This window comes from Numenius arquata, chromosome 8, assembly GCF_964106895.1.
Source record: "Numenius arquata chromosome 8, bNumArq3.hap1.1, whole genome shotgun sequence".
Lineage (NCBI taxonomy): Eukaryota > Metazoa > Chordata > Aves > Charadriiformes > Scolopacidae > Numenius > Numenius arquata.
Window position 1 is genome coordinate 37,924,502 of NC_133583.1, and position 27,681 is coordinate 37,952,182.

General features: G+C 38.9%; 1 protein-coding gene across 1 annotated transcript in view; it reads left to right on the forward strand.

Annotated features, from left to right (window-relative positions):
- NR5A2 (nuclear receptor subfamily 5 group A member 2) overlaps positions 1-27,681 on the forward strand; it is a 94,080-nt gene that overhangs the window by 61,805 nt on the left and 4,594 nt on the right. Inside the window, exon 7 of the mRNA XM_074151835.1 lies at positions 4,472-4,619. Coding sequence (XP_074007936.1) covers positions 4,472-4,619 — 148 coding nt within the window. The remainder of the gene's footprint in view (positions 1-4,471; positions 4,620-27,681) is intronic.

Genomic DNA, 27,681 nt, shown 5'->3' on the forward strand with positions numbered 1-27,681 from the left:
GAGCCTGCACATTCATCCACCCAGCCCATACCTCTGCCTTGCAGGGAGCAGGGAAGGCCAGCAGCAAACCAGGTGGTAACTGTAAGAGGCAGCCTTGAGAAATGCTGAGGAGAGAGGTGTGACAAGGATGCTGCCTGTCCAAGGGACTTACACCCATTTGTTCCACTTGCTGGAAGTTCCCTCCTAGCAAATCCTTCCTCTCCAAATCAAGCCAAAGGTCCCCCTCTTTCTGCCCAATACTTACGATCCGAAGATATCCACAAGATGTGCCAGATTTACCTGAAGAAACTTGATGTTTCTTACTTCCAGAAATATACCCCAATTGCCAGATTATAGCCTTACTTATTTCATGCACTCTTCAGACTGGAGATTTGACCCCAGATTTCCCATGTCTTAGTCACTCCAGCCACTGGCCTGCTACCAAATCCCACCTTTGGTATTTTTGATGCCTTAGGTAGATGAAAGCCACGTAGCCCATAATTCTAAAAAGAGCTGTAGCATGAGCTGGATGCCCAGTCAGTTACCACTGTCATGACTTGGGTACTTCTGGCCATGCCTAGAGGCAGTTCGGCACCCAAGGGGCTAGTGGAAGATGGAGCTGTGAGGACTTTAAGCACAAAGTTAGGTGGCAGTAGAGCAGAGATTTTAAGTATCTAATTTTAGATTTAGGCACTTCAGTTAGCAAATGCTATACTACAGTACAGCCTGCAGTTTAACATACATAGCAATGTCCATACTAACCTTAAACATGCTGGCTTAAGCACCAGAATAATGGCAAGAACAGGCAGCAATGTAAATTATCCAGTGTTGTTCTGTCTGTGCTGCTTGGGTACCAAGCTAACCCAATTAAGCCTCTATCATTACTTCTTCATCATTACTATATTCATCATGCAAGATAGCACTGTGTACTGGTACATGAGCAATTCACACCTGCATTTGTCTGTGCAGCCATAACTTTATGCCCAACATTTTACTTCTGCATTAGGTAATGCAGAAGCTTCACCAAAGCTTCTGTTTTCAAAAATGCCACTAAACACACCATCTTCAATGTCAAAATCAACTGTGAAATGTAATACTATTAATTGGGAAGCAAGAATGATTTATTTTAGTTGTGGATTTGATTTTTACCAAATGGAATCAATGGTACAATATAAAGTAAATGCTGAGTTCTGTATGTAGTTAAGCATTTTGCTCAAGGTCCACGCTGTTTTAGTCTTTGTCTTTTAAAAGCATTTTTAATCATAAATTGGAAGGTAAAAGAATTAATACATCCTTTAGTATCAATTTCTGCATACAGGACCAAGCAAGCCGGACAGCATACTCTTTAATGTGACCACTTTTTCAGAATAGACATTAACAGAGGCTTTTTCATGCACAGTTGATTTTGTATAAACTGATTGACACCTTTGGGGGTCGTCTTTCCACTGACTCATAATTTTGCTCACTCTTGAAAAAAGCCTTCTGCACACCCAGTATTCTCTAGTTAAAGCTGAAAATTCAACTCATCATATTTACACAATAAAAAAAAAATCCATTCTGCGTTGTTTTTAATTGCAAATCCTACTCAAGGGACCAATTCTCCTGCTTAGGAGGCAGCCCTGTGCCTTCTACTAGAGAACCAACTGCAGTCAATTATGGTAATGAAATGTCAATAAATATAAAAATTTAATACAGCCTGCTCTTGGTGAGTGGCAGATGAGGACTTGCCTCCCAGACAAATTTGCTGGTGCTGCAAATATTAAATGCACCTGAAAGAGTAGCAGGTTGCCTGAGAGCTCTCCAGTAGAGGGATGGTGGGAAATCCAGGCATCTACTGGGTTTTTCCATTATGGCATAATCGCTGCACTAAGGCCACTGATATTCTTGACATCCAGACATCTTAACTTCTTATTATGAAGTGAATAGCTTATTTCCCCACAAACTGGAACCTCAGTGAGGGATTTTGAGCTTTTTTCCCCCTTAGCAATTACAAAAGGGAAATTAAGTTGTGAAAGTTGGTATTTATATGTGACCAGTTTCTCAATATGAAGTAGTGGAATCATGTCATTATATTAAACTGCTCTTTGAGTAAAAAGTATTTGAGGTTTGTTACTTTATATTTTTCTATTATTTATATAAGTATATATACACTTTATACAGAAATATGTATAAGTGTAGATATACAAAGAGAGAAAAATAACAGATGAACCAGAAAGTAATTTATGAAAGATGATTTGTCTGGGATTCCCAAAGAGCAGATCCTAGTTTTGTCACAGACTTCTTTGGTCCTGAGTAAGCGATTTAATGACACTACTTCAGTTTTCCCAGGTGTAAAAGAGAGCAGTAAATCCTGCTTCACAGGATACTTAAGCATAATCCATTGACTTAATTGAAACATAAGCACAACTTTAAATGTTTTGCAGAGTTGCAGCAGTGTTATTCTTAACATCCATATAAAAAGTGTAACTTCATTTTTCTTGTACAGTTGCCTTCAATCAATGTCTTGGGAACACTAAGAGTACATATAGATAAAATGTCTTACTAAAAGTCAGTAACCTATTGATTATATTAAGGTCATCACTAGGAGAAGTTACTTTTCATTCCTTTCAGTCATCTCTCTGTCTTTCCCGGCTGAAATTTTGTCAGATTTAAAGTATTTCAGGTTTTTTTTCTTGCTTTACTGCTGTTTATACTTGAGCAAAATAAATTCAATAATTTTAAAATCAAAAACCATATTTCAAAATACATGTTTCTTAACAGTTTTTTAAAAAGCAGTTTTTAAGGGATTGGTGCCTGGAAAAACAAAATTTTGCAGTATTGCTCTATTTTCACTGGTGATACCTGGCCATTCTTTATTAACTACTCTATTATGGGAGACCTTAAAGATGGGATTAGAGCACCGATACCTTTAAACAAATCATTAGCCCAAAGTGCGCACTTACCATTGTGCTTAGTCTTAGTTTAGAGCCAGACTTCACTTACATGAAATATGGGTAGCAATTTCCCTGTTATTATGAAAGCTCCTAAAAGAGAAAGGTGCTGGTAATATTAGAGCAACCAGGCAAGAAGAGATTTTTAGATTTTTTTTTTTTTAATGCGTGAATAACCCACTTAGGTCTCAGCCAGTCGGCCAGGAGCCATTCAACATGGGAGCAAGCAACACACAGGGCCATTTTCACAGGGCAGTGGTGCTTGTAGGGGATATGTAACACACTCTGACGATGGAAACAGGGCTGAGCTGAAGGCATTTCAGCTGAAGCGGTTGCACTCTGCTCCATGTGTCTGTTGCTGCGCTGAGCTGCCCCGTCTCACCACCTCCAGCCCGGCCCCAGCCTCTGCCCTTCACCTTGGCATCATGACATTCCTGTAGGCTGCGGTACCCGAGCACTTTTCCACTGCTCACCATCTCACGACAACGCATGCGAAAGTTAACGGTGCACATCTTCAGAGTGGCAGAGCATGGCCATCTGCATGGAAATGCTCCCTTAATGGGCCTGGCCTTAGCCAGAAAGAAGTTTCAGTGTGCAAGCAGTGGAGAGGTTGCCCAAGAGTCAAGGATTTCCCAGGGGTGTGTCAGCTATGAAAGGCTTTAAGTATACTTTGCTTGTGAATATTACTTTTTTTTTTTTAATATGGTGTATTAATTCCAGCTTTCTGTTGGATTTCTATATACAAGTGTCACTTCAGAAAGCTCATAGACAGGTCAGCCTCCCCCGAGAATGAATGGGTAGCATGACAAGGGCAGCAGACCCCCAGAGCAGTCTCGCTTTTTTCTGTGCCCCAGAGAAAGTAGTTTTGTGCCCTGCGGTTGCTGCTGGGGACCATGCAAGTGCAGCTGGCCTGCCTCACGCACCTGCCTGCTCCTCCTGCACTAGCAGGGGAGGACTCACCAGAACAAGCCCATTGGAACCAATTCCAACAACTACCAGGATTTTGTGTAGCTAAGGAGAACAGAAACCACCCACACAATACCTCTGTTTCCTGTGGGAATACACCGACATTTCTGGGCTTGAATAGATGTTTCTGGCCAAGTTATGGACGTTGGACCGTTTCCCATGAATACCGTTATGTCCCTCTGGACTAATACACCCAGCATAGGTGCAAAGCTCATTTCATTAGTCTTTCTTTGCAGGATCATACAAATACAATGAGAACAAGGGACACCAAATGAGCAACACAAACTGTTACGGGGACAGCTACCAGTGTCATAAGCAGTTGTCATATATAAAGCTTCTAAAAAATGCTAACACAGACAAGCCAGCATTCACACTGATGTGACGTACCTTTAAAATATATAGTTCAATAATATTTTCAATATATGCCATTGTCTTAAAATAGATTTATAAATAAAACCATCTTGACTTGATAACATCATTAAATTGAGAGTGATTCTTTTATCCAGGAGTATCCCGGTTTTATGTGATTGTGTGAAACATCCTAAAGTGGTTCTGCGGGCATGACAACCAGACAGAAATACAATTCTCTTTTACAGGTGGATTATTCCATAATAGCATCCCAAGCTGGAGCCACCCTCAACAATCTTATGAGCCATGCACAAGAACTAGTAGCAAAGCTTCGTTCCCTGCAGTTTGATCTACGAGAATTTGTATGTCTCAAATTCCTGGTGCTGTTTAGTTTAGGTAGGTACACTCTTCATACCTTACTTAATAGTGTTATTATCTTTTTCTAAAATCATTGAAAATATTTTGCTTTTCTTAATGTTTTCCTGAAAAACATGATTTTGAAATATATTTAATGAGGTTCACAGTAATCTGAGGACTATTTTTCAATTATCACTTGCAGGAAAATTATGCATGAGGATTAAAAGCAGGTTTCTATAGAAATTACTCCTAAAACCTATGGAATTTAATAGAGTATTACAAGCTCTCTGTATTTCTGTATGCGGCTTCTGAATATTCCAGAACAAGGATAAAATTATTTTAAAAATTCTAGAGAACAGTGGAAAATACAGATTGCCGTGTTTTTCTATGATATTGAACATACTTATGGGAAGCAGATGGAGTTGGGATATGGTTGAAATATCCCTCTTTTTCAAAGGCATCTGTGGTAAGTATAAACAATCTTCTTTGCATATGATGGCTGTCACATCGTAATCCATAAATCAGGAATTATCTCATAGTTTTTAAAAAGTGAAAGGAACTCTTAAAGTGCAAATTAATGATAATAGCTTTATGACAGATCTGGCTAGGAAATAACCTTTGAATGGAAGATTGTTTTGTCCTAGTGGAGAGGACATAGAATGGGAAAGATACCTATGCAAGACAAATTAGTTAAACCAGCGCGCTCCAATGAATCAGTCAAGAAAAATCACTGGTGCCAGGAATAAAAAAAGGCTTAGGGAGATGGATTCCTATTGACTTCATAGGAACAGATTTTTCAGGTTTGCACTTTGTTGACTTAATAAAGCTCGTCTAAATAAACTTTGGCCAAGTGAACTTTTATTTACTGGCAGACAGTTGAAAGGAGAGACTTAAAAACATAAATAAGGTCAGATCAAGCCATACCTCCACAGCCAAAACTCACAGTTTATTCAAAATATATTTTTGTCTATAAAGAGAGTGAACAGTTAAGCCAAGCACAACAATGAAAGAAATATCAGCAGAGGTGACAATTAGTAATGTTTTTCTTTGATTTTCAGTTTTAAAAAAATTCTGTAAGGGCATAAAATTCTACAAATAAATTATTATAATACAATTGCAATTAGACTAAAAGGAATAGTTTTGGCTACACTGTAAAGTGTTAATTACTGTCTTAAATATGTCCTTCCATCTGGCGTTTATAGAATTTGATCCTGCTTTGGAAAATTTTAAATTAAGCTCTCTAAATACAGGGAGCATAAAAGATCAATACTTCAGAGGTGTAGGACATGGAATATGTTGGGGGAAAAAAATAATTATTTCAAATATTAGAATGATGCTAACAGAATCGAGTGTTATGAAGTTTGTACATTCAGAATCCTAGGAAGAGATGATGTGTTTACCTGGTAACTATTAACATTGTCTATTCAGGGCTTCATCACTTTCCACATCTTAGATTCAGAGAATAAAAAGGAAGCCATCTGTTGCAGAAATTATGTTTTATGAATTAATCTAATGAACAACAAGAATTCAGATTTCCTAATTCCTAATAAGTAGGTTTTTCAGTCATTAGACAGTGGCACAGAAATGTCTAAAGAGCCTGTAGCTTTCCTCTGATTAAATATTTAGAGAATTCATCTCAGTTCAGTGATATTTTAAATTAGCTGAATAAGCTAAGTGCATTTGGAAGATTTTCACATTTAGGTGGCCTTTTTGTTTGATCACGTTCATCATCTCTTCAGGTACTTTGCACTGATTCAGAAATCATTCTCACATCTTTAGGTCTTCTAATTCTGCCAGGTAGTGTGCTCAACTTCTGAAGCAGTTGGGCAGAAATACCTTGGAAGCTTGTACCGAGCCAAGACATCTAGTTTTTTTCTCATTTACACTACTATAATAAGAGCTAATTCTGCTGCTAATAGGAGCCTTGTAGTCACATCACTTGCATATAAAAGGAAGCCAAGGAACATTCAACACCTTTGAAAACCTTTGAAACCGATTAGTTCATTATTTAGCATACTGCATAATTCAATTTGCTAATAGTCAAAGCTAGATGTTACTCTGCAAAGAGTAAAATGTAAAGATGTTACCACTTGACCCACAGGACTGAGGCAAATATTTAATGAAGAATGATGACAAATCTGAAATGAAAAACATAGGTACCCTTTCCAGCTAAGTACTTCAATTTGTGCCCAAAAGTATGAATGGTCTGGCTGAAGTTAATAAGATGCCTCACATCCTAAAAGTGAGTCAGGTTTTTGAGGACATTGAAGTGCGTAACAGCACTGGTAAGCATTCAGCAGAGCTGTCAAAACTAGCTGAGCATCAAATTCTACATAAATAACTGGGAGCAATTATTGTACCTGAGTATCTAGGTGCATTTGACACACAAATCTCTTAGGCATCATCTCTTAGGCATCTCAACAGAAAAGTGGTCTTAATGCCAAAAATACATCACTTAATCAAAAAAAAATATTTCAAAAACCTCAGCTGGCTCTTGTTGAAAGTCCGGTCCTGTAATGTTTAATGGAATAAAAAGTGCTTCAAGACATACCAGCATTTTTACATTTCTAAGGATATTCACACACACACCACAGTGTTAACCAAAGCAATAAAACCTTACGCTATTATTCTTTAGTATAGTGCTTGGTTGAATTTCACTGAATTTCACTGAATTTTTTTTAGAGTTGGAAGGGACCATATAGATCATCTAGCCCAACTCCCCTGCTGAAGCAGGATTGCTTAGAGAATGCTACTCAGGACTGCATCCAGGCGGGTCTTGAAAATCTCCAAAGAAGGGGACTCCACAACCTCCCTGGGCAGCCTGTTCCAGGGCTCTGTCACCCTCACCGTGAAGAAATTCTTTCTCATATTCGAGTGGAACCTCCTATGTTCCAACTTGTGCCCGTTGCCCCTCGTCCTGTCACTGGGAACCACTGAAAAGAGTCTGGCTCCCTCCTCCTTCAACCCACCCTTGAGATACTTACAGGCATTAATAAGGTCTCCCCTCAGCCTTCTCTTCTCCAGACTAAAGAGTCCCAGCCCTCTTAGCCTTTCTTCATAAGGGAGATGCTCCAATCCCTTAATCATCTTTGTTGCCCTTCGCTGGACTCTTTCCAGTAGTTCCCTAATATACATCCCTAAAATATGTCTAATATAAAGCCTCTCAAAGGCAACACGAAGTCAATAATCCACAGAATTAATTTATTGAGAAGAAGTTGTTTGTTTTTTATAACCATACAGATATGAGGCTGCCTTGTAAAACTGTTTGTTATTCATGGCTGTAGTGTATTGTCTGTCTCTTCACAAGATGGCAATCTCCTTCAGGGCAAAAAACTTTGTCTCTGCCTTTTTTCCTAACATTTCAGAAGTGATTATCTTAGTAAGCTAACAGTAAAATAATGTTCAAAACCCAAATTACATACAATAATTTCTCAAAACACAATTAAATCATATCAGTATTGCTTGCTAGATTTTAAATGAGAGAGGCAATTGTTCGTTATCTACTCGTCAAAGATTCCAATGCGTTTGTACAGGAAAATGCTTTTGATTGATGGTAGCATTAAAGAAGATGCTGTTGAAGTTTAGACAGATGCATGTTTATTGTAGCCTTTGCAGCTAGTGGTGCACATCTCTTCCTGCAGTCAAACGATACATACCTACTCCAGTGAGAGATACACCCAGGCACAGGAGCTCAGTCCCTTTCTTCAGTGGGCCATCTAGTCTGTGCCCATCTGACCAACGCTGCCAAGTACATGTCTATGTAGAGTTAGGTAACTTTTAAATCCCCTCCGTCAGTTATAAAAAGTGTCTACAGCTAGGTACTTCTTACCTCTCTGTACATAGAAGTCTCCTTTCTTGTCCATGGATGGTCACACTTGTTTGATTGTTTTGATTGTTTGTCTTTCTACTCTCAGTGGTTCCTCATGCCATCCTTCAGCCCAATCACTGCCAATCTCTGGAGAGGAGCAAGTCCATCATACCTGGACTACCAGAATCAGTCCTTCAGGTCCTGTGCTCCCACAGGTTAAAAAGTCAAAGAACAAATCAGTCCTTACAACTAGCATAATCGTCACAATCACGCTGGAGATTATCATCTTGTGCATGGTTCAGACTTGGCTGTATTTTAGATTAACAAGAACCTTGACTCATAAGGACATTAAACCACCATCAGAGACCCCATCCTTCACAGCTTCACTGCACCATCAGTTGTCAGTCAATTACTCTGTCAAGACATAGGAAGTTTGGACTAAATTTTACTCTGATTCATTTACATGATCCACAGATCTACTACACCAGTCCATCAGAGTTCACTTAAAGAATTACAGTCTTTCTGTCAGTTGGTCCTCTGTGGCAATTCCCTCACAGCGTACCTCCTCGCTACACATAAACAAACGTATGTTGCTTTCTTCTATCACTGCACACCAGAACAGCGTTACACAAATCAGCCAGTCTAACTGACAACGGTGACCACAGTAAAGCAAATAGAAGCAGGTCTTGTGATCAGAATTGTTCTTCACAGTTTTGGTTGTGTAGCCTGGTATAACAGCTAAGCCATCTTCTAGTCACTTCTTCCCCTACCTTCATCTCTGATGGACATGTCTGAATTCTGTACCAACATCTGTCTTTGCTGCAAACAATACACTAGATGCTGATTGAATGTTTTATTTGAAGATGAGCTGGACTTCTGAAGCCAAAGCACTTTATTGCAAAGGAGCAATCTATCTACCAACATGATTTATTTGAAAGAAGTCTTTTGTTTAGGTGGCCTAGAAATAGCAATTTCTGCTATCAATCTCCATTTCAATTATCTTGGCTATTACCTTGCTTTGAAGTAAATCAGGACGCCAGTTCTGATAGCAATTATCCTTACCAGCCTTTCAGCCTTTCTGAGGTTTACATCATATTTGCAAACCCCAAAACATGCCTGTTCTGTGGGGGCATCATTCCTGTGTTTTCACATACAGAGGTATTCTCCCCGTAATTCCAATGAAGGGAGTGAAGGTAATCACCATACCAAACCACAATTTAACTCAGGTATATCTGCCAATTTTTTTTGCACGACCTGAAGATATACGGTTAAAAAAATCAGTAGCTCAAGAGATATACAAATCTGGATTTTCTTGACTACTTGGTTGCATTTGACAGGTTTCTTTCAAGCAAAAAGAACTAAGACGGAGCCATGACAATTCAGCAATTATAATCACACAGTTGATGGAAAGTTAATGACGAGGCATATGTTGCAAAACTGGGAAAGAAGAAAGAAATCTTTGACAGACCTAAGTATTAAACCTACTTTTAACAGTACTTCTGCAGGTTTTATCTTTATGAACTCATGTCTTTATGAACTCTCATCTGAGAAAGATGCTGATCGCATAAGATCTGTTTATCAAATTTACCACTAAATGAGAATAAACATATCTGGTTTCCCAAAGCTAGCCAAATTGAGGATAGTGCAATTTCTTTACCCTAGTACCAAAGTAATAATACACCTAATTTTTCTATAGCATATAACCAGTATAGCCCACAGTATACTTTATTGAAAAGTAGGCCTAAAAATAAATACAAATTATTTCTTTGTCTTTAATAATTGCTGGTTTGAATCAAGATACACTACAAATAGAAAAAGCAAATATATCAATTTATCAGCCTTTTTGAATTTTCATTACCAAATTAATTTGGAAACTCTCTTCTTTCTTTGTCATAAATCAGAATTAGAAATGGAAAGAAAAACAAAACAAAACAAAACAAAAAAAACCCAACCAAAACGCAAACCACCCCACATGTGCTGTTGACTTCTCTTATTCTGGGGCTGAAACAGATTAGCGTGCTCCAGTGGGGTGAAATTTTGGCTTCACTAAAGCAAAAGAGAATTTCACACTGTTTTTACTGAAGCCAAAATTTGTCTCACTGATTCTTTGATTTGCTTCCTATCACAGAATAACCTTCAGATCAATTTTTCACCAATTGAATTTGCTAAATGACTAAATTTAAATGCTGTTTGAAGAACCAAATGAGTGCCTTACGTGGGATACTTTCTATCATCTTCTGACTCAACAGATCTCTTCATTTTACCATCTGGTAGCTTTACAGAGTGGTCACTTAACTTGAAATCAGCCATTGTTTTCTCTTTACCAAAACTTCCCATTTGTCCTGCTAGTTTTTATTATCTGAACTCAGCAAGGATGATTTGTCAAACCTCCCATCAGAGCAGTTTGTAAAGTGAAATGCCAATAGGAAGAAAGTTAGACATCATTTGACCCATGTCCAGGCACTTGTCTGCCTGTGGAGCTAAATGCTAGACTAGGCAGCAGCTGACTAGTACTGCTCCCTTATCACTGTCAGGACACAGATAAATGCACTTCATTTAAGAAATGAAGGCTTTATCAATGGACAAATAATTGCAGAGCCACTATTGATCTCACATCTCACTTAACATGAGACAAGAGGGTCCTGTAGAAATGGTAAACATTTAATTGCTGTGGATGACAAACAATGGGCTCTTGCTTAAACAACAACAAAAAAAAACCCAAACAAAAAAATGAACTCAAGTTTTCAAACAAACCACAGCCTTACTTAATGGTTCAGCAGAAATCCATCTGGATCTGCCACACTCCATTCACGTTTCTGTTGAATAAGAAGAGTATTAGCAAATTAATCTTTCCTTGCTTTTAGTCTCCCTAAAATGTCAGAGCTGAGATGGGAGGAGGTATTGGAGGTACTGGGCTCCAACATTTCCACTTTATGGAAAGGAAACCTACCCATTAAGATCTTCATGCAGATGAAACAGGATGAAATGAAGCATTTTCGAGGCAGACTCTACCCTCGCCACTCACAGCAGTAGAAGGCGCTTCCTGCAAACACACACCCGAGGAGAAGCAGCACAAAGCCTGCCTGTGCTTGGTTTCACCTGGTTCCAGTAACTCACATCAACGCAGTTATGCAACATTCTGGAGCTGAAAAAAACTCCCACATCTTAAATCAGCTATTGCACTTTTTGATCTACTTTATGTAACATCATTGGTCTATTAAATTTACAGACTAGACAGAATCTCTGCCTCAGAGAGCTTGCAATCGAAATATACACAGAAAAATAAGAAAAAACTGTAGCAGCAAACAGTGATGAAACATGGGGCTATACATATTTTCACTTCCACAGGTTTTGCTGAGGGTTTAATTTGGGGTATCCTATATGCAGATAGGAAAATAAGTGTATAAGCATCAACTGGAAGTAATATAACAAGGAATATCAATTTAATTTTGGTAGTATTTGTGATGCTTAAGGGCACACAAACAAAAACAATAGGAGAATGGAATGAAAGAATTAGCGAGGCAGGAGGTTTTATCAGACCAAAAGAAAATCAGGTAACAAAACTGGAAAATTAGGCAAGAACCAACTCATGCAGGATTATAGACACCTCGGTGTGAAACAGACATAAAGGCATAATCTAGCAAATTTTGGCATGTAGGTCTTTATTGCAGCCTTCCTAATAATCACATTATACTTTCAACAAGTATGGATCTGCCTTTTACATTCTCTGTTTAAAAAGACTGCATTAGTTCTTCAAAGCACAGTCCACGAAACCTGGGAACTTATTAAGAAGAAGAATTAGTCAAAAAGCATCTTCCCCTCATCATTCTGATATTTTAGTATCAGAATGAAACTAATTAAACTAGGAGGTGACTGGCTCAAAATGCAAGAGTTCTTTCTTCAACTTAGCATATTATCCAGCTCTGGCAATCCCTACTCCAAGATGTAGAGGATACTGAATTTTTTTGTGGTTATCAAAGTCACCTGGATAAATTAACAGAAGGAAAATCCATTCAAAGCTATGAAATACAAAAATCGCCACTTCTGGCTGTTGCTAACCTCCAGCTGCTGAAGCCTGAGCAACTGCTCCTGGGTAGTATCACTCCATACTTTTCTTCTTCTTACACTGTTCCCTAGGGCATCTGCTCCTGGTCACTGTCAAAAATGTGACAGTGGTCTAGATGATCCAGGGTGCCAGCATGGCCATTTTCGTGCTCTCATTGGGTAGATGAGAGCCATTTGTAGTTTTCTGGGACTCTGTTCTCCTTCCTGTAAAATGGGCCTATCCTTTGGCAGGATACCGATAAGGTCACAGAAAATGCTACTTTATCTTCATATAGCACTGTTGGCCCCAGGATCTGAAATAGGTGCTGTGAATTTGAAGCAAAAAGTGTCTCATGACAGTCTTCCTTGGCAAGCCAATGCAAGCCGGTAATGGAGCACTTATCCAGGGATGGACTTGTCATCTCAAATGTCTTCATTTCTTACTCACAGAGTTTAATGCAGTCGCCTTCAAAATGGTCACTCTAGCTGTTTGTACTTTTGGTAGTTTGTAAATATACAACTACTTTTACACCTGGTGTTTTATATATATGTTACTTATAGTACATATTTATAACTGGGCTGTTACTATGAGGTGCTTTTATTAAATCAGTTGGCAGTTTTCTTATATTCATCCATTCTGTTACCCAGGGTACTTGTAAGATTGCACCTGGTGAACACCAGTAAGTGAGCAGTTGGGGGATTCTGTACAATTAGCTTTCAGCCAGGGCTTTCTGGCTTCCCCACATTACATTTGAATTTAGAAAAATACTTGCTGCATACTTGTCAAATCCAGAGTCATATCTCAACCCTAATGTCTAACTACAGTAAGCATCGGAGGATAATACTGGCAAAGAAACATTTCCTAAATTTTATGTAATCATTTGGAATTCAGGAAGGATTGATTAGTATTCAGGAGATGTGACTGCTCAATATTTATACCATAGAGACTTGGCAGAAGCAAATAATGGTACATAAAGCTGATGCTTGTCTTAATTAAATGCAGTATAATAGGTGTTGGGGATTTTTTTTCTTAGTGAAGAGAGCAGTTTAGCAATGACCAGATATAACTCATTCTGAAGTTCAGAGTTTAAAACTAATCAATACGTATTTACAACAAGGGAGGTACTGAATATAATTTATTATTAGCTGACAGCTGACTAATAGATAAAACCAAGATTTATTTAAGCACGTTTTTCCACATACTAATTTCTGACAAAATATTTGCCCCCTTTGATTCTTGATTATTTTTTGCTGTACTAACAGTATTTCAAAGAGACTTTTTGAAATGAACGTCTCATCTGAAGATAGGCTGGGAATGAAACTAGAGAACATAGAATGAGACATCTAGCTAGGACAGTACTTTCACTGTGACAAACTTATTAATAGTAACATTTCCTAATTGCACGATTATGAATCCTTAATGGCATGTGAAATTTTAAAATGCTCCTTTAAAGTGTACAATCTACACACGTGGTGATGAACAGGTGTTGACTGGCAGACAATGCAAGGATGACAGGCACAATTCTAGCACACCTACAGCCCAGGTTTGTCTCAAATGCCACTGCAAAAAGTTCTGAGAGGGAATATGAAGGTGGATAAAGAGATCTGGCATATTAAGCATGAGAGTCAGAGTGGAGAAAGCAGACAAGTACTTGGTCTGAAAAGGTAGCGAGGGGGAAATGGAGGTGGCACTGCGGGCAAGTCAGAGGCACGAGATGACCTCGTGTCGTGGCTCTGAATGACCGATGACAGGTAAGGAAAGAACACCTACAAGACCTTGAAAGTGAACACAATTTATGTCTGATGCCGCAGGGACAAGGGAAGATGTGAAAAGATAGGGAAGCAATGAACTTGGAAGGGTATCTTGGCAGCACCATTTGCCTAGGCCAAAGGAAGAAATACTGTAGTAATTGAGATGTAATATGATAAGGCAACATGGTATTTGTTAAAGTTTAATCTAGTAAACAATGTGCTCCTGTGCACATCCCACAGAAGCCAATGAGAACACGTTTGCAGATTAGCTATGTAACATTAGTTTGGGATTAACTATATTAGACAAATTTAAAGGTGAATATCACTGCCTTTTGGGAGACTTCATCTCTGGGTATAATGGAGGCTCTGTTTCTTGAACTCTGAAATCAAGATGACCGCTTCTCTAAATTATTGTGATACAGATCAATCAAAAGTTATAGACTTGATGTCCAGTTGCTGGATGGAGATGCATGGCTTGCATTGAGCTGAAGGAGGTGACGACGACGATTACACGGGTCCTTTCTTGTCCCCAAATCAGTGAAAGTAAATTTAAAGTGCTTGCCCATGAAATTTATCATGGCCATGAAATTTCATGCCCATGAAATTTATCCTAACTTCACAGCTTTTACAAACTTTTGTCCATTTGCCAAGTTCAAATTTGATAACTTCTACTGTGAGCAGTTGTCAGCAATCTTATATAGTCCCTCACTGCTGCATATCCCACATTGCTGTGGAAACTAGGGATAAATCTCTTACTAGAGATGATGAGGGCCAGGAGAACAGTTACATAGCCAGTCTGCTCCTGGAACATTTAACTCTTCTCAGTCTCAAGCAAAGAAGCCAGGCTACTCCGCTCTGCCACTAGAAGAGCTATTCTACTTTTCTACTTTAATCCTCTGGGAAAGCAAAGCAAATGAATATGGACAAAACCTCATTTTGGAATCACCTCATGAGGGATGTTCTTCTTTCATGGAGCCAGCATTGCCCAACAGAGAAATCAACCCTTGTCTCTAATTCTGCTTCTGGCTCCATTACTGACTATGGAGCTTTGAAGTCTCTTAAATGATATCTCAACCACCCTGTCTGGTAAATGAAAACAAGAGTTATCTACCTTTGTAAACAGTGATGAAATCGAGAGTATTAAAGATACTATGTAAGGTACAACCAAACTGAAACAATGCTGTTTGAAATATCTACAGATAACATTACGAAGACCATTGTTAAAAGGAATCTGATTTAAAATATCTTGAATAGATTTTGAGAAAATTTCATTCTTTCCTTTGTAAATTACCCAACATGAAAGTACTTCTTTGCTGTATTTTAGGGTCTAAAATTTGCAAAAATTTGAAAATTCATCTTTTGAGAGAAGTGAATTTTAACATTTTAGCACATGCAGGACAAAGTGGATTTACTTTTGCCCTGTTCTTTTATTTCTCTGTTTTTTCTGATTTCTTTATAGAGAAACAAAAGCAAAGACATATTCCCTCCACTTTATCTGTAAAAATCAGTAGCAAAGCCAAACAATTAAAGATCAGTCCTTAAATTTCTTATAGATGCCAAATGATGATGTATGGAGTGAGGACTTTGATAAACAACCATTTGCTCCTGAGAACAGTTTTTCAGCGACCTGAGAGGTTTTAGTCCAGCTTCCTAAGCAGGTTCCTTATGTTGTGCAGGCAGCGTGAAAGAAACTAGGACGGTGCCTGTTTTACAGGTATCTATCTTAATGACATCTCAAATCAATTGCTTTTTGTGAAAAAAACACATACTATAAAAGGAATAAAACACAAATGCTGAGGTTACAAGGTATAGTTAAGAATTAAACCAGTGTTTTTAATAAATAAATCTTTAGTCATTCATCTCAGCCCTGGGTGTAGGAGTCATGAATGATAAACTTCTTGCAGGAATTCCAGAGATATCCTTCTCTTTCATGGCTGATTGAGTTTTTTGAATAAACTACACTAAATTATAGAGGAAATTTAATAATCACTGTTGATTTGCCTAATTTTATTTCATAAAATGCAAAGAATGTTGCAAATTCATCTCTTGTGTAACTGTTGAGTACAATGGCATTATTTGAGGCATGAATTTGATCCAATCTGATCATTACTGGTTTATGTTGTCTGCTTGTCTGACAGCTGCAAGCCATGGAAAAAAAGATTAACCATCTTCAGCATGTACTTTTTCTTTTCATGTTGGGTTTTTTTTCCAAAATGCATATTTTAGAAGGTTTTGAAATAACAACAGGATTAGGTGCTTGACAGAAAATTAGGTCATATATTTGTTAAGATACAAATCTCGCAAGTAATTAGAAACATGGGTATCAAACAATATTTGTATTCTGTACTGCTGCCTTTGTGTGGAGACAGTGGGGATTTCAGAATAACCCAATCAGTGCTCTGCACTTTTTCCCTCTCTAATATGTTTATAGAATACTAGTTAGTATGGCTTTTAAACAGCTCTTGTAAGGGGAAAAATTACCTACGCATAACCCACATTTACATGTGTCTCTACTTTTTGAATACTTCAACAATTTCTGTCCCATTTTTAATATACATTCTAGACATTTAAGGTGCAAGTTTGAATGCATTATGTATGTAACAGAAGAAGTATGGGAAGAATTTTTTTTAGCTGTTATTAGCAGAAGTGTTTAACATCAGTGGCTGCTTTTGTTAGCCAAGTTTCCCAGCATAACATGGGAATAAATGGCTATATAATAAGGTATAGATGAATGCATTAATATCTTTAATCTTGGAGCCAGTAAGACCACCCTATAGTTTTAATTTTAACTGAATGAGGAACATACTAAAGGAATATAATGGCTAAATTCACTTTGCAGCTGTTAACAGACAATTTATTAAGTACTTTTTATACCAGAATGTGTAGACTAAAAACTGTTCCTTGTGTATTTCTAGTTAAAAACACACATTGCAGAGGCTCTTACCTGGAAGTTTATATCTGGGTGACTGTCGGCCATTTATTGGAGACTCACTGTAGACTATGCCAAATTCCCCTCTTTCTCTTATCCTTTTGCTGCTTGTGCAAGATTGGACACTGGAAGAGAAACAAAAGCAATGGCTGTCTCTGAGGGAGTTAAAACAGAGAGGTGCAATACTGTAAAGAAACAATTAAAAGAAGTAGCAGGAGAATTAAACAGGAGGCCAGGGGAAAAGAAAGGATCTGCAAGGATGGTAGAAGAGGATATCTGGGGAGAGCAGGAGCCAGAAGGGGTTGATGAAAATGAGGGGCAGCAGTGATGTGGACAGGAGGAATAGAGAGAGACCAGAGGGCTTGAGATAAGAAAGGAGTGAAGAAAACAGGGGGAAAAGGCCAGGAAGGAAAGAGAAACCATGGAACTGTGATCAAAGCCAAGCCAGAGGGGGAGAGGGAGGAAATAGAAGCAAACAGGAAAGAAACAATGAAGGAATATTCAGAAACAAACTTTATGGCCCAGCCTTGAACACAGCTGTGATCATGAATTGGGAGGCAGAAGGGGGCTGTGCAGAAACACTCTTTCCCAAGCTCATGGCTTGGAATGTGTCCCAATGGCTTCTGCTGGCAGGAAAGGGCAGGGAGGTGAAAATTGCAACTCAGGCTCTGGCAAAGCTGCTGCTGAGATTGGATGAAGCTGTCAGAGCAGGGGTTCCCTGTATTGCTCTGGTCCTGTGTGGAGCCATCGAGCATGGGGCAAACTGAAAGAGTAAGCCCCAGAACAGTCCATGTGGCTTGCAAAAGTTTGATCTGCTCATGGCCATTTTCCTAAGGATCTTTTAAGACGACTTCTTTATAAGATTATTCAAAGATTAATATAAGGAAAATCCTACATTTAACAGCATCTCCTGTACTGGGAGGGTTTGATGTGTATTATAAACATACTGCACAACACCTCTGCTTGTCAGGTGAAGGAAAGTCTCATCTCAAGAAAGAGAAGAGAAAGATTTCAACATCAGAATGGGGAATGACACTACAATAGCATCTTTCCTCTCTCCCAACACCAAAATTTGTAATAGAAATCAGTGAACTGCTCAGGACAAGACAGACGATGCCATCTAGTCTTTCACTGGGGGAAATCCCATAGCATAAGCAGAATAAATGATACAGACTGTTCTTCAAGCCCAGTCTGAGGCAGGCAGGACAAGTGGTAGCTTGAGAAAGTCCTTTCCTCTTGCCTAAGTCCGTCTCTTCTCACTCTAAAGGAGTGCTGGAAAACAACACTGCACACTGAAAATGTTCTTTTAGAGAGCAACATTGCTAAGAGGTTATTGTGGGAGCAGTGTCGTCTAAATTGCACACTGTGCTCCAGCTGGCCAGCTCTTACCTGTGCTGCTTCTTCCCTTTCTGTTTTGAGACAGGAAAAAAAGACCCTCACAATTAATTAAAACCATAGATAAATCTACCAGAGATGAGTCAGGGAGTAAAGAGGGAACAAAGAATTAAGAACATTCCTGCTAAAAATTCACTAGGCATACTGTAAAATTCAGAGATCATTGTGCCCCTCAAAAACACAGTAGAAAGAAGCACACACTTAAAGGAGCTTTCAATTACTTACGTGCCTTTGGCTCCCTTTCAGGATGCTGTGGAACTGGAAACAGCCACAGTAAATGAATTTTCCCTGCATTTGCTTTTCTTGACAAAACAGCTCCAATATTTTGATCTCAAGAATAATCAGCTCTTTTGTGTTTCCTTTTCAACTAACTGCAGACTTTTGCAAGTTAAAAATTAATGACAACTTCTCTTCCTCTTTTTACAAAAACCTTCTGTGTTCTTTTCTGAAAAAAAAAAAAAAAAAATCTTTTTCCTACAACCTTTAAGTGTTAGTCTAAATGGCATTCAAACCACTCTTTCTCTCTCCTTCTGCAGTAACACACAAAACGAGTTCCACCACAAAACAACCTGGCTCATGGAAACCATTATTTTGAAGATGAAACATTGTGTTGTGTCCTTTACCACTATTACGGGCAGTCAGTCTGTAAGAACATATTGGGCGATTATAGGCTAGTCTTTTCAGAGAAAGCCATGGGTTTCAAGTTAGCAGTAACCATCTATCAATTCTTGAGATTATGCCATGATTTACTGTCACAGCATCATGTATTCTCTGATTTTCTGCCTCCTGTGAAACATTGTGCTTTCCTTTTCTATTGATGTATCAACTATAATAGTTACAAGCAGCTACAGAAAAATCAATAGCGAACTTTCATTACTGTGCACATAAAGAGTACCATGCCGCGAGAGCACCTAGCTGTTAAATAGTCACCAGCAGTAAGGTGCACTATAAATGTCTGTTATTTTGGTCTAAATGAAGAATGTCTGAATTTGAAACATCAAATATCTAGGATTTTTGACACCACTGGATTCTATGTCAAGTTTTTCCAGTATGTGATTTTTTTTTTTTCCAGGTGTCAGGCTTGATTTGTCTTTTCTGTGCTGGGATCTGTGTATTTTTTTAAAACCTGAAACTGACACGGAAAATTAATATCAAACTAAAGTATTGCTGGGCTGTGCTTAACTGTAAGCTCATTCGATTTGGTTGGACAGAAGTGAGTTGCTTTTCAATGCACAGTTTGGAAAAATAGTATAATTTTTGGTTTGAATATATTTATTTGTCTCTGGGAACACATTAACTTCTAATTAGTGAATGTAAATGAAGAATGGCAAGAACAGTAAACGTGAGTGTGTTGCCTTGGACGTGTCCGGGGCATTGGGCTTTTCAGGCCATTTCTCCAGCAATTGGGTAAGCATCCCTGCAGGGCAGGTGGGCAGTTCTGCTGCAAGAGTTAGTGGTTACTTTGGCATTTTGAGACTATGGTGACTTACAGCTATAAACGCACTGTTTGCTGACTAATACCTTAGCTTTGAAAGCCTGTGCATTTCCATGAAACTAAAGCACAAGGATGCACACGTGTACTTACATGAATTGCGTCCTGCCAAATGCATATCCCACTGTCTGCTGTGGCCGCAAGGTTACAGGAAAGCACTGTTTCTTGGCCTGGACGTAACTTTCAGGAAAATTAACCTTTAAAGAAATCCAAATTGCTTTTAAAATTTTCATATTACTAACTCATATAACTTTTACTATAAAATGAAAAACAGAACAGTCATTTCATTCCAAATAGCAATTCACAGTCCTGTCTGTAAAAAAATACCTACAGGTGGGGAAACACCCCTGCTTTGAAGAGTGCAGTGACCTGTACTAGATCTGACTAGAACTGACCTTAATCCAATGAGTGTTGATTTAGGCGGAGGTGGATCTAGAATTAAAAATCCTTCCAGATCCTAAGCAATAAAGGCAAAATCCACAGTCTAATTCAATAAAGCATCAAGGGACTTGGCAGAGCATCACCAGGATCCTGAGGGCATGTGCTGCACTGCTGGGGTGAGCCTGGCCAGGACAGGAAAGGGGCAAACCTCAGTTTGCAGAAGGCTGAGCTCCCTCATGTCCCGAAGTCCCTCTGCAGATCATCACAGCAGACACCATGTAGTGCCAGAGGCACACTCGCTTCCTTCATCTGGCATGTGGCATTAGGGCACCAAAAAGCACGTTTGCCCTTGTGCAGGGAACATGAATTTTTTGTCACCAAGTTAGGGGTGGCTCCAGCCAGAGACTAACGGGGACCTGGAGCTCCTTAATTTGTGCTCCCCACGTTAAACTTGTGACTATGTTGTCCATGGAAACTCTCATTCATATCTGACCAAACATTCGAGTCTGAGCGGAGCAGCGAGCACAGGTTGAGTTAGCCTGCTTTATTTCTGCTGTTCCTTACTAAGCAATTGGAATATTAAAATGTGCTGAGACACTGCCTTGTCTGGGAGCCTCCAGTCCTTTCTGATTAGGGCTTCTTGTCAAGAATCGGAGATAGCTGAGAAATAAAACTCTCTTCTAAGAGCCTCATACTTGAAATGGAGGCGTAAAGAGTATTTCCTCTCTTCCACACTTCTCTACCCTATCTGTTTAACTGATGAGCAACCATGGTGCCAGAGGGACTTTAAGGTGAACTTTTCTTTTTTTTTTTTATTTTTATGTTTAAAAGTGTAAGCAATGCAGATAAAGAACACATCGGTCTTTGGGAAAAGAGCCCAAAGGTTGATATGCACCCGGGTAACTCTCCAGTGTCTCCTGCGTGCCAGCACTGACACTTGCAGAATGCCACTGTAGTTGCAGACATCCCCGTTTGGGCTTTTGTCACTCCTGTTTGCTGGACCACTTCCACAGCTAAGCACAGACACACATCACAGTAAAAAACGAAATGTGCTACTTCCGCTCAGATCAATAGCAGTGTCAGAAACATTATGCTTTGAAATTCCGCAGCAGAAAATTACTTACCTTAGTTGTGTTTGCTGTCCATGCAAACTAGACTGAGAACACAGGAGAAAGAAGTGGGGTTCTTTTCCACCCAGCAGAAGGCAAGGTGGCCCGGGCCGGCTGGGGAGTCAGTGGGGACAGTGTGAGAACCCTGTCTTGGGGCCACCAGCTCTGTTGTCAGCCAGGGAAGAGCAGCAGTACACAGTGTGCTGCATTTAAGGAAATGCATGGGCTGTCGCAGTGCGGTGTGGTAATGATCTGATGACTGACAGACACATGTATGTGATGGGACCACACTCATCAGCGCTTTTCACCTAAGCCAGAAAATTTTTTGTCAACACTAATTTGATAAGGAATTGAAACAGCATCTTAGAGACAACGTCTTCAATGTACTGTCAACGGTCTCATGAGCTGTTTGCAGTTATGTTTACATAGTAAATAATTTTAAATGCCCAAAGCAGAGTCTAGCTCTTCTAAATAATAATAGTAAAATTCAAATGTGTGCCTAATAGGAGTTGCATATTACTTTCTACTGTAGTTCTACAGCAGTGCTTTCAGCACTGAGCAATTAAATGAGCACATTTTGATTTATATTATTTCAACACAAGTATATCAGAAAATAGTTCTTTTACTGATTTCCACTTCCCATATCTTACACAGGCAGAGGTGATTATCTTTTTCATGTTCTTTCTAAACTAGAATCAGCTTCCACTGATATAACAATTCAGTAAAAAAACCTGTTCGTGCAAACATTGGCACATAAAGTTAGTAACATCGTGTCTTTAAGTGTCTCGGAAAAGAGGAAAAATAGTTTTTAAAATCAATATATCTGAAAAAAAGATGATTGGTTGGTTGTCTGACACTAAGCCTTGTCTCAAAATAGTGCAAAAGACTTAAAACTCTAAATTCTTTGTTAATTATGTTGACAGAAAGTCATAGCAGAGTCTTATACCTCTTAGATCAGCATATCACTGAAACACTTTTGCTTAACTACATTTCCTTCTTGTAAAGAGAACATATTGTAATAATTTTTGCTCCTGTGGGACTTTGGATCTAAACAAAAGGATAAAGCCAAACAAAATTCACCAAAGAATAAAAAAGTGGTATGAAATTTTACTCTTATCTGGAAACCATTATAATGATATAATTGGCTGGTCTAATATTTTTAAACAAGTTCAAAAAAGTTTGAAATATAATAATTAAATGCAAATACAGTCCTGATCCCAAAGACCAGAAGAATGCCTTTAAGCTAGTATTTATAACAAGAGCTATTCGACTGAGCTCTCTTGTAAATTTTATCATACCTGAGGCAGTTTTTCCTCAGTCGATTAGCTGGAAAGCTGAATATATCCTGAGGCAAACCAGACATCTAGTACAGGCTAAATTCAACTACTGGAGCTTAAATTTGGCTTAATATATCCCCACTTGGATCTGCCTGTTTAATTCTCTTTCATATGATAACGTTGGTTTATTCATAGTCTGGACTTGCCACCTGAACAAACTGTACCTCATATCTTATTCTAATGGAAAAAGAAAACTTTGCAAAAACCACAAAAGTTCCTGACTGAAAATCAAATGCAAATTTGGGATTAAAAACTGTTTTGTAAAGTGACTACAAGATTAGTAAAGAGAGATTTTTCCCCTAAGGAGTATTGCTTTTTATGATCATGCATTTTTTATACTCTGCAGAGACAGATGGGCTTTATAAAAGGATACAGCCTGCTACTCAAAAGGGTTTCAGTGGCAGCTGCACTTCTGTGTTTTAACCTCAGTAGAAATTTATATTAGATATTTTTCCAGAAAATATTTATATTTCTTCTTTTAGGACTATATCACCCCTTGGTGTAGTTCCAGTGGCAGCAGTAGAAATACCTCTGAGATTAATCTGGTCTATTATCCCTATTTTAAACAGTACTTGAGTAGTAGGAAAGGGATAGAAAGGGAAAAGATAGAAAATGTGCAAGCTTCTCATGAGTGCAATAAATCCAATCATTCAGAAAAGTTGCAAATGTATAAGCAAAAGCAGAGCAAATGTTTTCTAGATAAAAGCAAATCTTTCTAAAATTTTCATTCCTTTTTTCCTAAACATTCATCATCTTCTCAGCTAAATAATAGATTGTTTCTTGTTCCTCTCTACGTTATACTGTACTATTATTGCAAGTTGCATATAACACCCTTTCTGCCTCAGTTCATAACTTCAAGGATTTTGTATGATGTCCCCATCACCATTCCCAGGAACTTCATAAATATTTATGACATCTTAAACTATTCACACCCTACGAATTGTAGACATTGACAGCAAGTTCCTTTAAAACTCCAACAATCCTGTATTGTTTGTGTGCTATTGAAAATTAAAATGATGTTTCAGAAATTAACTGGGGAAACCATTTGGTTCAATAAATTTACTATTAATTATAATTTTTTTAACGCTTATCAGAAGAGTTTCTGCTTTTATCAAATGTGATAGTTTTTTCTGGCAATTGTAAGTGTGATAGAAACTAGTGCTACGGTTGTCTGCATTTAAACATATATATACAAAAGCCTTCTGATAGCATGATAATTAACATACTAGTTTTCTTATCAATGCTTATTCCAACTGAATATTCAGAAGACAAACATTTCTAGCCCAGACATAGAATATGAAGCTGAGATCAGGAGAGGGGTTAGGAAAAATGAGTTTTGACTCATATTCTTTCTCAGTTCATCTGTGAGACCTTCACTAAGTCACTTCTGCCCCAGTGTATCAACACATGCTGGCATGCAGATATGACCATGGTTCCACAGGACAGTGGTTACACAATTTTTCCCTAGAAAAGAGACTTAGATTGAGACATTTTTTCTAGGATTGATCTGTCATTTACCTCAAGCGGTCACTAGGTCAGGTATGCAAACAAACCTGGAAACAGGAACCAGAAACCCACGTCAGCCCAGGCAGGTTCCCTCACCACCAGCCTACAAAGGCAGGCTATGAATTCGGGCTTAAATCACCTAGGGTTATTTTTTTTTGGTGCAGCAGCAGAGCTTCAGTGCAGACTGGAGCACACCTTCACAGAGAACAACCTGTAGATAGCAATAGCTAAGACCACCCTCCAACGTGGTGAGAGACTCCAGTTGTCTGGGGAATTTCCTTGATGACACAACAGAGAAACAGTGCTGATGAAATTCCTGTTCCTCTGTCATATCTTCAAAGAAAGCAGCAGCTACTCTCTTATGTGGAACCTAATCCTATCAGTGAACGCATGGATTAAAATACCTTAGAATAAGCCTTCAGGCAAGAGACAGGCTGCCCTCAGTCTCAGATGAGCAAGAGACAAGCAACACATTGCACTGCCCACCCAAAGCTGGACCAAGTCCGGGACAACAGCAGGGGCATAACTCCAGGCATGGAGGAAGCTTTAGAAAGTGAAAGAAAGTGAGGTGGTACTGGAGTTTATGCATGGTTAAGATGAAGCGCCAGCAGTGGAATCACTGCTTGGGACTTGGTGCCTGTGGTCTGTCCCAGCATCTCCTGGGCTAGGTCATAGTTGCATCAACTAGCTATCCCAACCGGCTGTCCACACTCCTGGCTGTGTGGCTGTATATGGCCATGCTTTTCCATCATGAGTCACAGTGAGAAACACTGGACTTTGTATTGAAGGGTGTAGCTGGCTGTGGACTTTGGGCCACGACTTGTGAGCAGCTCTTCCTCCAAAAGAGGCCTGACAGGATCTTGTTTTATTGTGTTTCAATGACCACCATATCTCGTATGCCTCATTTGAAAGCAATAAGGATGTTGGTTCCTGGGGTACCAGGACGAGAAGTGGGTGGAGATTTTGTTTGTTTGTTTAACTTCCGAGTCAGTAAATTCAGCTTGAGCTGTTGAAAGTCAAGCTGTTTTATGCTCCTGAGTGATGACTCAGTAATTACACCAGTCATAAAGATTAAAGAGATCAAATTAGGCTTTGCCCTTTGTCTTTACGGGGAAACAACTGAAATTTAGTAACTTAATTTCACAGTCATGCAAGCAGAGGAATCCAGCTTATTTTAGTTCCCTGTATCTCCCTTTCCATTGCAGAGCTAACAGTAGCAAAAGCATTTACAAAATTTTTAACAAAAGTCAATAAGCTTAATAGACATCAGGAGCTGATATTGTCAGTAAGAATCTATCATTTTACAGTCTTTTTGGAATAGAATATTTTAAATAACAATAGAAAGAAAGCTACCCACTATAAAACAACACCAAAAAATGTTTTAGTTGAGCATGAGTTGTCCCGAAACAAACTAAAGGTCTATCAAGATTGAATACCAAGGGGACAAAATAGGATTCAAACTAAGAATTACAGCTTGTTCTCTCATCAGCATCTTATTGTTACCTTAAAAAGATATATCATTTTGCCCAATACTTAGGCGTGAACGAAATACATTGCTATAGAAGAATTTAATCAAGATTTTCAAAACAATGTGCCCATTATCTGATGTTATGTTCAACTGAAAATGAAAATTACTTTATGACCCTAATAAACAGTCAGAGATCGATCGTTGCACTGTTATAAATAGCTTAACCACTGCCAAAAAAGAATGCTTCTAAAGACAGGAAAAGTTTTCTACGCATTCAGTTTGGACTGGGGATTCTTAAGAAAATAGAAGTGGTTTCTCTTGTTATAATGTAAAGGTTTTTCAAGGTTTGGAAAGTGCTAAATAGAGCGCCTTACCACCGATTAACAAACACATCTATCAAAAATTGTTTCCCGTGACTTCTAAGTAAATAATATTCAGCACAACCCTGCTGTAATAAAATTGAGAGGAATTTTGCAGTAGGGAGCTTATCTTTACCATAAATCTTCCTTCATTATAGCATTTTGTCTGTCAAGAAGGCTTAGCTATAGAATGGCATACATCTGCCTTCGTGACAGATGTGCTATATGGAACCGCTGTTGTTGCCATTAGTTTCAATGGAAGAGAACTGTGGGTAATTTTCAGAGATTGGCACTCTATCAACCATTACTACTCTTGCCCTCAAAAAATTTTTTATCACATGTCAAAAATCTACCTGTGTTTTAAGTCCTGTGACCTCCAGGGTTTGCAGGGCTAGCAGAAAGTGGTCAAAAAAAATTAGGAAAAAAATGTTTTTAAAGAGAGGAAGGTTTGATAACGTCACCTCCATCCTGGGTAATCCCCCTTCTTTGAACTGCTCTGGGGGAAAAACCTTATCACAATTAACGTATCCCATCTTCAAGGTCAAATGGTAATTGGCTTCACACCAAAGCCCCTGATGGGAACCCCAACTTTGGGCTCAGGAAGCACGTTGTACCTTTCCCTGATAAACAGGGTGTTTCTAAGCAAAGGCAAAACTGGTTATTAGGCCAAGCAGGCTGGCTGGAAAGAGCAGACAAACCTCCCGGAGGGTGAGCCTGAAGGCCATCCTGGCCAAAATACCATCACTAGAGGTTGGAAGACATCGTATTTTGCCTACACGTTTGAAAGTCGGTGCAAAGAGCTGCTAAGCTTGGGGGCCAGTTGGGTTTCAATACAGTCCTTGAATGATGGGGCTCATCGGCCCATTCAGGGTGCGGAGCCTCGACCCTGGGCTAGTATTGAGTCCTGTTGCCTGGAGTATCTGTAAGACTGTTTCCAGCCTTGTGAAAGCGAGAAATTTTTCCCCACGGGGAAGCCTAAACACTACCTTATTTCATCCTCGCAGTACCAGGACTTGCAATGATGCAAAATACAGAAAGGGCGCCAAGCTGTCTGTGTACGCACCTCTTCATCGCTTCGTGTAGAAAGAGTATCTGATAAAAGACGCGAGCAGTAAAATTTAACGGGCTTTCTTTGGGCAGTAGCTGTGCTGCTCCTAAGGAGTTACTATTTTTCAAATGTAAATCTCTCATGCTCTTTCATTTTTCTTTTCAAAATTCCCAGACCAAAGGAAGCTCTCTACAGATTAGTAGACCACCAAATCTTCAGTATTTCATGTTTGGAATATGAGAGGGAGAAAATCTCTCTGAAACCTAAATATTTTCCCCCTCTAAAGACCAGACCCATTTTTGGGGAAAATATGCAAAGTGTTCTCCTCGGGCTGAATGTTGTGTGCAGCTTCAGCTTAATGCACAGCTTTATAGCAGATATAGAAAATAATCAAAATGGGGGGATTTCTGGGAATACTGGCAGATCTTTACTATGACTACAGAGCAGATCCTGACACACTATAATGCTGTTTT